Source organism: Alosa pseudoharengus, unplaced genomic scaffold (genome assembly GCF_046254945.1).
Source record: "Alosa pseudoharengus isolate Yale_2024_CS ecotype anadromous, Long Island Sound unplaced genomic scaffold, YU_APseudo_1.1 YU_APseudo_1.1_scf_10, whole genome shotgun sequence".
Lineage (NCBI taxonomy): Eukaryota > Metazoa > Chordata > Actinopteri > Clupeiformes > Clupeidae > Alosa > Alosa pseudoharengus.
Window position 1 is genome coordinate 35,331,603 of NW_027468565.1, and position 12,027 is coordinate 35,343,629.

The 12,027-nt window shown below is 44.5% G+C and overlaps 1 protein-coding gene and 1 non-coding gene across 2 annotated transcripts in view; both read right to left on the minus strand.

Annotated features, from left to right (window-relative positions):
* Nucleotides 1–3,422: 3,422 nt before the first annotated feature.
* Nucleotides 3,423–12,027, minus strand: part of kcp (kielin cysteine rich BMP regulator) — a 55,472-nt gene continuing 46,867 nt past the window's right edge. Inside the window, exons 43-51 of the mRNA XM_076271017.1 lie at nt 11,985–12,027; nt 11,629–11,731; nt 11,307–11,449; nt 10,183–10,355; nt 9,861–9,972; nt 9,589–9,690; nt 9,148–9,312; nt 5,280–5,580; nt 3,423–4,420 (exon numbers count right to left, since the gene is read on the minus strand). The exon at nt 11,985–12,027 is cut by the window's right edge and continues 46 nt beyond it. Coding sequence (XP_076127132.1) covers nt 4,203–4,420; nt 5,280–5,580; nt 9,148–9,312; nt 9,589–9,690; nt 9,861–9,972; nt 10,183–10,355; nt 11,307–11,449; nt 11,629–11,731; nt 11,985–12,027 — 1,360 coding nt within the window. The 3' untranslated portion in view covers nt 3,423–4,202. The remainder of the gene's footprint in view (nt 4,421–5,279; nt 5,581–9,147; nt 9,313–9,588; nt 9,691–9,860; nt 9,973–10,182; nt 10,356–11,306; nt 11,450–11,628; nt 11,732–11,984) is intronic.
* trnai-uau (transfer RNA isoleucine (anticodon UAU)) lies at nt 6,590–6,682 on the minus strand. The gene is given in 2 exon segments: nt 6,590–6,625; nt 6,645–6,682. It is a non-coding gene; the product is annotated as a tRNA-Ile (tRNA).

A 12,027-nucleotide genomic window follows, 5' to 3' on the forward strand; every position in this document is an offset into this window, starting at 1 on the left:
CGCTGGCTAATCAGACTAATATATGCTCTGCCCAAGCTGATGAGTATCAGGATTGAACAAAATATTCAACTTGTACACATACTGTATCTGGGCTTTGCATGGGCAGCTGAGCTGCAGGAGTATTTACCTCCTGTCTTCTCTCCCTCTCTCTCTCCATCTCCATCAGAACTTCCAGGACCCGCCCACCTCTGCAGAAGGTCCCCCCATTGGTCCCAATCACCTGCCAATCAAATAATACAAAAAATAGGAATATAAGGAACTTCAGGAGGCAGGAGGGGAGATTAATGATCCATGACGTTATATGGTCTTTTGGGCCCCCATTGTCGACTGCCTGGAAGGCATAGGATTAGGATTAGGTGCCTTGAAGTCTACAGTGGCAGCGCTGCCTTGAAGTCCATGGTTGGGGCCCAAAAGACCATCAAGCATCTCAGATCTCCAAACACTAGACACATTTGCCCCCCAACCCACCCTTGACTCTATTTGGCCCTGAAGGTCAGCCCCCTCCCTCTACCCAGCTTCCCCTCTGGTGGGCTCACCTGAGCGATGGCTCTCTGTGTGAGATGCGTTGAGGTCGGGTGCCGAAGGACTTTCTCGTAGAGAACACACACATCTGCAGCGGTGACCTCATCATCGGCATTCACACCCAGAGCCTCACACACCAAATACACACCTTCTTCCATAACCCTCTTCAAACGCACACACAGACACACACAGATACACACAGACACACAGACACACACACCCACACCCATATATATATATATATATATATATATAATATAAATTGATTGATGCATATACACACACACACACACACACACACACACACACACACACACACACACACACAGTCACACACGCACACACACACATACACACATACACACACATGAAGCAATGAAGTATGGTATACAGTTCAGTTTGAAAGCACACTCACTTACTATACATCTTCATCTATGATACATTGATATACATGTAAAATAATGATACAAGACACAACGGTAAACATGCAATCCATGGCTATTTTTTCCCATGCAATTCTCAAAATCCTGATACTACATTTCCAAATAGACACTTTGGCTTGCCTTACCTCAAAGAGCAGGGTGAGAAAGTGAAAGAGTGTGCAACAGTGCTCATCTGTCTCTGACTGAATTATAGAGCGCCACAACACTAACCCGGCGGTTTCCATAGCAGCAACATGGCTTGAATTACCACTGAGTACATTGTAACCAATGAGATCAATTGTGTGCATGTATATGTGTGTGTGTGTGTGTGTGTGTGTGTGTGTAATAGTGTTTAGTAGCAGTAGTTTAGTTAGACGTTGAATTACACTGTGTGTAAGTGTTTAGGCCTACCCGTGTGTGTGCGTGTGTGTGTGTGTTGTAACGGCCCAGCTCTACCGTGCTCAAAAGGTGAATAGTACATTTGATTGTTTTTGCCATTATTGTAAGAATCATTTTTCAGCCAATGATTTATTTATGGATTCTCTCTGTCTTGACTAGAATGTCTCAGTATGTGCCTCTTTCATTGCGTGAAAAGGGTGTACCCAGGAGTCAGGACTATCTGGACGAAGGATTGTGTAGCCCTTTCCCTTCATTAAACAAGCAGCTCCCCTCATCTCTGTCTATTTTCTCTTTCATGATCCATTCTTCTTACACATTAGTTATGCGCCTGCTATCCTGTCTTTACTGGGGGTTTTTTTCTGATTTTTTTAACAGCTTTAAGAGACGATGTGGACAACCTGGCATTGCCACTGATGGAACTGTTCAAGAAACTAGAGATCTGCGGTAAATTGATAACTAAATTTTTCGCAAAAACGCTGAACTAGCTACTAGCAGAGTAGGCCTAGTTGCTAATATGAATCAACATTTCATTTCTCTCCATAGACCGAAACCAGGCATCTCCAGCCAATGGGAGACCTGAGTTGGCCAAAGGGGATGGGATAAGCCCTCAGCTCCCAGAAGCTCACTGATGAGGACCAAGTGAAGCCTGTGCTGCAACCTAAGCTGAACTACCAGCCAAAGGTTCACATGGGCAGGGCACCCCAGGGATGGGCAGGGCACCCCAGGGATGGGCAGGGCACCCTAGGGATGGGCAGGGCACCCCAGGGATGCCAGGGATGGGCAGGGCACCCCAGGGATGGGCAGGGCACCCCAGGGATGCCAGGGATGGGCAGGGCACCCCAGGGATGGGCAGGGCACCCTAGGGATGGGCAGGGCACCCCAGGGATGGGCAGGGCACCCTAGAGCGTGAGACTTGGCACACAGCTCCCCCCCCCCCAGAACTGAGGGATCAGGAGGAGGAAATAAGGTGGAGGATCCTTCTCGGATGGCTTTGCATGAGGGGCCTAACCAAAGAGTATATGCAAACTCGCAGCTCATGAAATAAATACATTTTTACATACATTAGCAACATATTTCTATAAATTAAAAATAAATTTCTTTCATCTTATTTAAAAGGCATCTTGTTTTTTGTTTTTTTATCCTATTGGGATCAGACATGGACAGATGATACTGCGTTTGGTTTTGCTGATATTTCTATCATTCTACAAGGACTTAGCTTTAAACTAGAAGGCATTTTTTCCCAAACAATGCAATGCTAGTGGATAATTCACACACAAAACAGCCCTTAAGCCATGTGGAGCCTTATAGCCCTATGAAATGTGAAGGGCTCAAATGCGAGTACGTTGATAAGTAAAATAATATTCTTACATGTACAGTTTATTTAAAGGAGTGAGTATATGTGTTTGTGTGCTATGTTATGTTTGGTTGCAAGTAAATTTCTCTGGAGGGTGCTCGTACCCAATGGGTTCATGTGGAGCCTCTCTGAACAACTCTTGTTGTCTGCTGTGTTGTAGGCAAAACAGTCTGCTTCACACAACAGGGCTTTCAAGCATGATGTCTCATATTAGTGAGGCTTCTCTTTTACAGTTCCTTCTAGAGAAGCCATTTCAGAGAATTGTACTTGTGACAACCCAGCTTAGCATCTACCTTGTCGGGTCTGCCTTTTTCTCCCCGGCTGGCCTTGCATTGTTAATGGCTTGCCTGTGTCTTTTTGTCTTTTGGCCTGCAGGTGGAGCTGTGGAGCCTTGGCCAGGTGCAGTACTGTAACTGATGGCCTAATATGAGGGTGGATAAATGCTGTGTCTTGCTCTGCTCTCACACTCTTGACAGTGCTGCCTGTGGCCCTGTTTCATTTACCTTTTGCATCACACATGTACATATGCTGACGTACGCAATAGTTTTAATTTGCCTTACACATATTGACTTATTGTAGATATTTAACTTAATAAATATATTTGTGTTTAAAATATACGGTGTGGTCTCCACTTCCACCCTGAGCCAAGTGGTTACGACTGTGTGTGTGTGTGCGTGTGTGTGTGTGTAACCATGCATAGATAATATAACTCCCGACAGCCGTAATTCTGTAAAAGTTTCAGTGTATTTGGAAACATAGTTCTGCGTATCAATACAGTAATTCTGCTGGTGCACCTTTTACACTGTTCCCAAAAATATAGTGCTGTTGCTATAAAATACGTACAGTACAAAAGACACACACACACAATACGCAATACAATATCATACAATACAACACACAATAGACATGAGGCACTGATACACAAAATAAAAAATAAAATACAAAATACAACTGGCATTTAAATGGCAAAAAATAATATTATACATGAATATAGCCAAGTGAATTGTGAATTCAAATAGTCTTTGGTCCTCCAGCATCCCAGAAGTCTTAGCTCACTCTCTTAGACAACAGACAACAGAGGCATGTGTGTCCCAAGTGCACATCACAGATTACACCATATTACTGTATTTTACAGAAGACCAGTCAGCTGGCTGGATAACATAGCACCATTTCAAATCAGTCACTTTACTGTATCTTTAGAGCGGGTGTTGTGTATGCGTGTATCTGCTACTGTTAGTGGTGGAATATGTCATATAGGTGAATGTCCAGATAAACTGTATCTTTGTGGGAGTGTGTTTGTACAGTATGTGCATGTATGTGTGTGTGTGTGTGTGTGTGTGTGTGTGTGTGTGTGAGGTGGTGTTTTGTGATGTATGTGTTTGTGTTAGATAATATTGGGTATGTTGTGAGTTTGTGCTGTATGTGTATGTATGTGTGTGTGTGTGTGTGTGTGTGTGTGTGTGTGTGTGTGTGTGTGTGTGTGTGTGTGTGTGTGTGTATGCGCATTAGTTGGTGTTGTGTATTATATTGGGGCATTTGTCGGGGCGGACGCAGTGGTTGTCATGGAGAACTCTGCCGGCAGGGCACTGGCAGCCTGGCACACACGGCTTGAAGCACTGGGCCTCGATCACGCCCAGGGGCACGTCGCGCGTCACACACGTCACAGCACAAGGCGGGCCACACTCGTCAAACACAAAGCCACGGTCCACTGGGCAGCCCACAGCTGGGGAGGGTTGGAGAGAGAAGAAGACAGTTGTTGTTGTTGATATTTATTGATTCAGTATTTCAGCAGAGCATGCAGACATCAGAATATATACTAGTACATTGTTGAGTCTGGGTTTGAAGAACAGAACAAATAAAGGACAAAAAGAGATGTGTGTATGGTTGCTTTTCTACAGAAGTGTATTATAAAAGCCTACACAATCCAGCCTTATAATAAATTTCTACCTATCTTTCCTAAATTTCTTTCCATATATCTATCTCAATAAAGGCCTTATACATTTGTGGTATCGCAATTGTGCCAATTGAATCTTGTGAAGGGAACTTTTTTTATTTTAAGCATCAATAAAACATCATCTTGAAAGCTTGTCCATTATAACAAATGTGTGTATGAAACAAGAGCACACAGAAAGAGTCAAAAGACAAGACAAGGCTCGCCATCGCTCTGCTGGAATACTGCACGCTAGCCAACTGTGCCTCCAAGTGTGTGAGTGTGTGAGTGAGTGAGTGTGGAGAATGAGATTGAGCCCAACGTGCCCCAGTGTTATCATCTTTCCCTGCTTTGCAGGCAACGTCTAACCAATTGCGCCACTGGAACACACACTGATTACTATCATGTAAACGTGTAAAATGTACACAACAAACATATGGGTGATATACTTTCTTAAACCACAGTCTTTGAAAAACCCATTTCCCAACTACAGACTAGATTACTTTACTCAATGAATTATTAAGTGTGGATATTGGTGTATATATATGTGTGTGTGTGTGTGTGTGTGTGTGTGTATGTGTGTGTGTGTGTATGTGTGTGTGTGTGTGTGTGTGTGTGTGTGTGTGTGTGTGTGTGTGTGTGTGTGACCTACCACACAGTGAGGATGACCTCCACTGCAGTATGACACTGGCCTCCCTGCACTCTGACGCGTACGCCTCCAGCGCATCACACAAACACTCCTCGCTGTTGGCTCCGCACGCGCACAGGTCATACACACATGCCGCGTAGAACATCTCCGGTGGAACCACCTTATGGCACTTCTCGAACATGGAACCCTTCAGAACGGCACAGCGAGAATTGGCAGATTTGCGAGCAGAATAACCGGCAGACTTGCACGGGTTCACGTCCTGGGCCTCTAACACACACGATGAGCTGGAGTTCAGACTGTCCACCTGCGGAGAGGAGAAGCAGAGGAGAGCTGAAATGTATACAGTCTTGCAAACCTGTGTGTGTGTGCACAAGTCATCTGACAAATGCCACTTTCAAAACGATGACCAGAGTCGGACCAGGGGTATCTCACCCATGTCCAACCCTCATTTTGTCATTTCACACCAAGCAAACCTGTTTGTGTGTGTGCACAAGTCATCTGACAAATGCCACTTTCAAAACGATGACCAGAGTCGGACCAGGGGTATCTCACCCATGTCCAACCCTCATTTTGTCATTTCACACCAAGCAAACCTGTTTGTGTGTGTGCACAAGTCATCTGACAAATGCCACTTTCAAAACGATGACCAGAGTCGGACCAGGGGTATCTCACCCATGTCCAACCCTCATTTTGTCATTTCACACCAAGCAAACCTGTTTGTGTGTGTGCACAAGTCATCTGACAAATGCCACTTTCAAAACGATGACCAGAGTCGGACCAGGGGTATCTCACCCATGTCCAACCCTCATTTTGTCATTTCACACCAAGCCAGTCAACGTGGACTGTTCCCAGGTTGTGGAAATTCAGACAGACCTTAGTCACAACCTGGGAGAGGAGCAACAATTAGCAGCTCAATAGTAAAACTGTAGCATGGTTGTTAGCAACATTGGTTGTGCTATTCACACTGAGTAAGGCAATCGGGGGGTAACTCTTTCGGGCATAAAATTAACCAGGGTTGAACCCTGGTCAAAGCGCAGAAAGTGTTGTATTTGGAACAATGCGTCTTCATGACATCACTGTCTAAATGTATTTGAACATTTCCACTGGTTCCAATCACATTTTACATACATGGTAAACAGGTGCTTGTGGTGAGGTTTGAACTCAGAAACTCTGCCAGAACTGTTCAATAAACTAACAGATTGTCCACTGGAGCTTGAAAAGTTATTCCAAACATGGTGTGTGTGAGTATACGGTATAATAACAACCATATTTGCAGCCTATACGGAATCTTATTTAATTATCTAAAGACTAGATGCTCCAGGTGAGGCTCGAACTCACAACCTCGGCATTGCTCTGCTGGAACTGTCTTATAAGTACCGTGCGCTGACCGATTGTGCCACTGGAGCCAGAGTACATGTGCAGGTCTGACCTATATGTGAAAGTTTACTTATAGTCTACAATATTGAGGGATGTGATTTCTGTGCAATATCAGGAATTCTTTTGAGAAAATGTCTGAAAATGTATCATCTTGCTATTGCAAGATAATGAAGAAGCAATGGTCCTGGTGGGGCTTGAACTCATAACCTTGGGCTTGTTCAGTTGCTATGTTTAGTGCCATGCACTACCTGAATGTACCACTAGGGCCTCTCAAAGTGTCCAGCTCTGGCCCTGAGGTGACAGTGTGTATAATCTGTCTGCAAAATATCAGAACTATCCAATCCAGTCCAATCCAATCCACTTTATTTATATAGCACAATTTAAACAAACACAAGGTTTCCAAAGTGCTGTACAACAATAAAAGGATACAGTAGGATAAAAAGTAATAAAATAAAATAAAACATAAAATTAAATAAGTAAAATCAAATCAAATAAATAAATAGATAAAGTGCACTGCCCACACAACACATTTAAAACACATCGATCACGTTACCTGGTGTTAAAAGCCAGAGAAAAAAGATGGGTTTCAAGCAGAGATTTAAAATGAGACAGTGAGGAGGCTTGTCTGATGTGGAGTGGCAATGCATTCCAAAGTTTTGGAGCTGCAACAGCAAAAGCTTGTTCTCCTCTGAGTTTTAGCCTTGTTCTAGGCACTGTCAGGAGCAGCTGGTCAGCTGACCTGAGAGAGCGGCCGGGAATGTAGGGGTGCAACAGCTCGGAGAGCTACGGTGGGGCAAGGCCATTTAAGGCTTTAAAAGCAAATAAAATAAGTTTAAAATGAATCCTAAATTAACAGGTAGCCAGTAGAGTGAAGCTAAAATAGGTGAGATGTGCTCATACTTGTGCTAGTTAAAAGACGAGCAGCAGCATTTTGAACCAGTTGTAGACGGGCAATTGAGGGCCCACTAACCCAGAACAGAATAAATATCAGAACTACGCTCCTCATAGTCCTGGCCAAAGCCCCTCAGGCCAAAGTCCCAAAAAGTCCCAATTTCCCAAACATTCCTCATCATCTTGCTGTTGCATGTGGATTAGCTAAACATTCCTCATCATCTTGCTATTGCATGTGGATTAGCTAAACATTCCTCATCATCTTGCTATTGCATGTGGATTAGCTAAACATTCCTCATCATCTTGCTATCGGGGGGCAGCCGTGGCCTACTGGTTAGCTCTTTGAACCCCGACTAGTAGGCACAGCTGAACTCCTTGAGCAAGGCACCTAACCCCTCACTGCTCCCCGAGTGCCGCTGTTGTTGCAGGCAGCTCACTGCGCCGGGATTAGTGTGTGCTTCACCTCACTGTGTGTTCACTGTGTGCTGAGTGTGTTTCACTAATTCACGGATTGGGATAAATGCAGAGACCAAATTTCCCTTACGGGATCAAAAGATGTGTATGTGCATGTGGATTAGCTAAACAGTAGATGCTCCTCATGAGGCTCATACTCGTGCTGGTCGACTGCATCATTTCAGCTTTTGAAGCAGAGTAATTCATAACATGTGATGTGAATGAGTTCAACCTTTGAAGATAATGGGATCGTGCCTCTAAGATAATATTTATAACATTTTCCAGCACAACAGTCTAGTAGGACCCGCATTACATATGTGTCTTATTATCTGCCTGAATACTAGACGCTCCAGGGGAGGATCAAACTGTCCACTCTCAGTGGGTGGTTGGAAACCCCTGTTTTAGTATGAGAAATGTGGATATGAAACTTCAGTCTTATGCTCGAACTCACTTACTATGGCTCAACTGGAACTGATTTATAACCACTGCACAAAGACTCATCACGTCACTAGAACTACAAGTGAAGATTATGCACCAAACTCAGAACTTTGTGTTGCCTCTAGTCTGCTGGAATCATTATGTGCTGACTGTTTGCCACAGTGGAGGGAAGGAATGTGTGAATGATATTTTAGAATGAGAAATTACTATATGCCACAAGGTTAACCGGCAATGTAAGCACACATACAACATTTAAAGACTATGCTTCAGGTGAGGCTCAAACTCACAACCTTGCCATTGTTCCGCTGAAACTGCCTTATATACAGTAACCTTGCTAGAGGAACATCTACATACCAGATGAAGTAAGTGAGGCTCAAACTCACAACCTCAGCATTGCTCAGATGGAAAAGTGTTATAAGTACCAAGCACTGACCATTTGCACCACAGGAGCAGGAACAGGAGCTCAGATTACTGGACATTTAGTTCTTTCACACACTCTCTTACCCTCCAGTTGTTGATATTTAGTTCTTTTACACACTCTCTTACCCTCCAGTTGTTGATATTTAGTTCTTTCACTCTCTCTTACCCTCCAGGTGTTGATATTTAGTTCTTTCACTCTCTCTTACCCTCCAGGTGTTGATATTTAGTTCTTTCACACACTCTCTCTTACCCTCCAGTTGTTGATATTTAGTTCTTGCACACTCTCTCTTACCCTCCAGTTGTTGCCGAAGGCGGCCTCTGAGGAGGTGAGCTGTCCGTTGCGGAGTCGGAGGTCGTCCTGCGGGTAGTTGTTGAAGTTCCCACACAGACCACAGGTGTGTTTCTTATACGTCCCCGGAACACTTACCTCCAGGTGGGAACGACCATTCCACTGCACCTACGTAGAGAGAAAGAGGGAGTAAGGCACTGTTCATGAGAGGGGTGAGGGGGTGGGGGGACATTAAAACCCTTTATTTAAAACACTATATAAATGCAATAAAACATTGAAAATTAGATATTTATTTCACCAGTTAAAAACATGCCTCCATGTTCTCCTGTATGGTTCTTATTGCCACCAGAGAGAAAGTGTGAGAGATAGATAGAGAGTGAGAGAGAGAGAGAGAGAAAGGGCAGGGGGTGCAGACACATTGATTGAGACTTTACAAGCCTGTACCTTCAGGCCGATGTTAGTGTTCAGGAGAATGGTGTTGGTTTTACGCTCCACATAAACATAAGGCTCTCTCAGGTAAGGTAGGGTGACCACCTTAGAGTCCACCTGGGATAGGACGAGAGGGGAAGGACAAGATAGATTAGGGTGAAATACCGTTACATCTGTCCTATATTACAGAATAGGATGCTGCTATATTCATTTAAATCTGTCCTATGTTCCCATGATGGTCATATTCTGTCTTTTATTACAGTATATGATGAGGGCTAGTATATTACCATGACAACCCAGTTCTGCAGAAGGCTAACGGTGATGTCAGCGATGAACAGGGTCACCTCTTTGGTCCAAGACACACCCTTTCGACCACGTGCATCATTGGTGACGTGAATACTTTACACACACACACACACACACACACACACACACACACACACACACACAGACACAGACACACACACACACACACACACACACACACAGACAATTTAATTGATTTAATTAATGTAATTGATTTAATTTGCTTATTTTAATTTATAAAGCACCCACCCACTCAAACACATACACACACACATACACACACACACACACACACATACACACCTGAAGTCTCCTCCGTGGCAGTCTTCAGTGAGCACGTAGGTGCAGGCGCCCTGGAAGTTAACCATCCTGCCATCGAAGGTACGGTAGTGGGGGTCCCCGAAGACGATGCAGGTGGCCGGGCGGGGCAGGCAGTGTGGACAGCACATCCCAGGGATCAGAGCAGGGGTCTCATCCTGCAGCAACACACACACACACACACACACACACACACACACACACACACACACACAGACACACACACACACACACAGACGCACACACACACACACACACACACAGACAGACACACACGCTCACACGCACACACACACACACACAGATATCATATACTGTATCCATACAAAAACACTAACAGGTACAAACACAGTTTGTCTTTTCCCTTTGTCACACGTTAATGAAACAGAGTGTATGTGTTTGTGTGTAGGCCTGTCGCGATATTCAATAAATCAATTAATCGCATGATAATTAAAATTAGCTCGATAATTTTTCTGGCCGCGATAAATGCCATTTGCATGCTTGTTTCTTTTCCTCGTCTCTCTCTCGGGTCCTTAGAGTAACGATGAGTGAACCCTCATGCCAGTCACTTATCAGTCGCATGGTGTGTGGGGAGGCGGGACTACTGGCGTAGCCTACCACAGAGTGCAGCTAAAGAGCCGCGTGAGAAGTATCCGGTAGGCACTAGGCAGAGAGAAAGCTAGTTGCGAGTTCGAGACAAAAAAGATGGAATAGGTTTCTAAGCCTAACGCGACAGCTGCAATGTGGGAGCATTTCGGATTTAAACCGAATGCCCGTGGTGAACCACTGCACGTGTGCGAGTCGGTGTGTCGCATTTGTTGGAAAACAGTCGCAATTAAAAGCGGCAACACAACAAACATGCATATGCATCTAAAACACAATCATCCGCTGCAGTTTTCCCAGTTGGGGAAAAAAAAACACAACAAGTGGGCCGTCTTCCTCTTCCCGAGGAAAATTCTCAGAACGACAATATTATCGCTTATCGCAATAATTTCTGAGACAATTTATCGTCCAGTAAAATTTGTTATCGTGACAGGCCTATTTGTGTGTGTGTGTGTGTGTTTGTGTGTGTGTGTGTGTGTGTGTGTGTGTGTGTGTGTAAAACTCACAGCTGCACAGTTGGTTGGGGGGCATCTCTCTGTTTGGCAGTGGACGTCTCCTGATACACACGTACAGCTGGTGCACTCATCAACCTCCCAGTGCTCATTACTCACATACACTTCACCCTGGTACTCACACGATGCTCCTGAATCTACACACACACACACACACACACACACACACACACACACACACACACACAAAGCATTAACAGCCATTATGATTGTACATTGTGATTGTAATTGTACAAAAACAAACATGCACCAACACACACAAATGCAGATACACACACACACACACACAGACACACACACACACGCACACACACACCTTGGCACTCGTAGCAGCACTTCCCAGGCGGCTTGACGCTCACCCAACCATCATCACACACCGGTAGGACACACTCCTCTATCTCACACTCGATGTAGCCCAGCTGAAAAAATAAAAAATAAACACATGGACACACACACACACACACACACACACAGAACAAACGAGAGAATATTTCACAAAATCGGAAAGAGTTACTTTTGTCAGCCAGATTTTGTTTCATGGTGAAGTGTGTGTGTGTGTGTGTGTGTGTGTGTGTGTGTGTGTGTGTGTGTGTGTGTGTGTGTGTGTGTGTGTGACAGAGAGAGAGAGAGGGAGAGAGAGAAAGAAAGTGAGAGAGAGAGATAGAGACTTACATTACAGGTGCAGGTTATGCACTCGTTGGTACTGTCTGTCCAG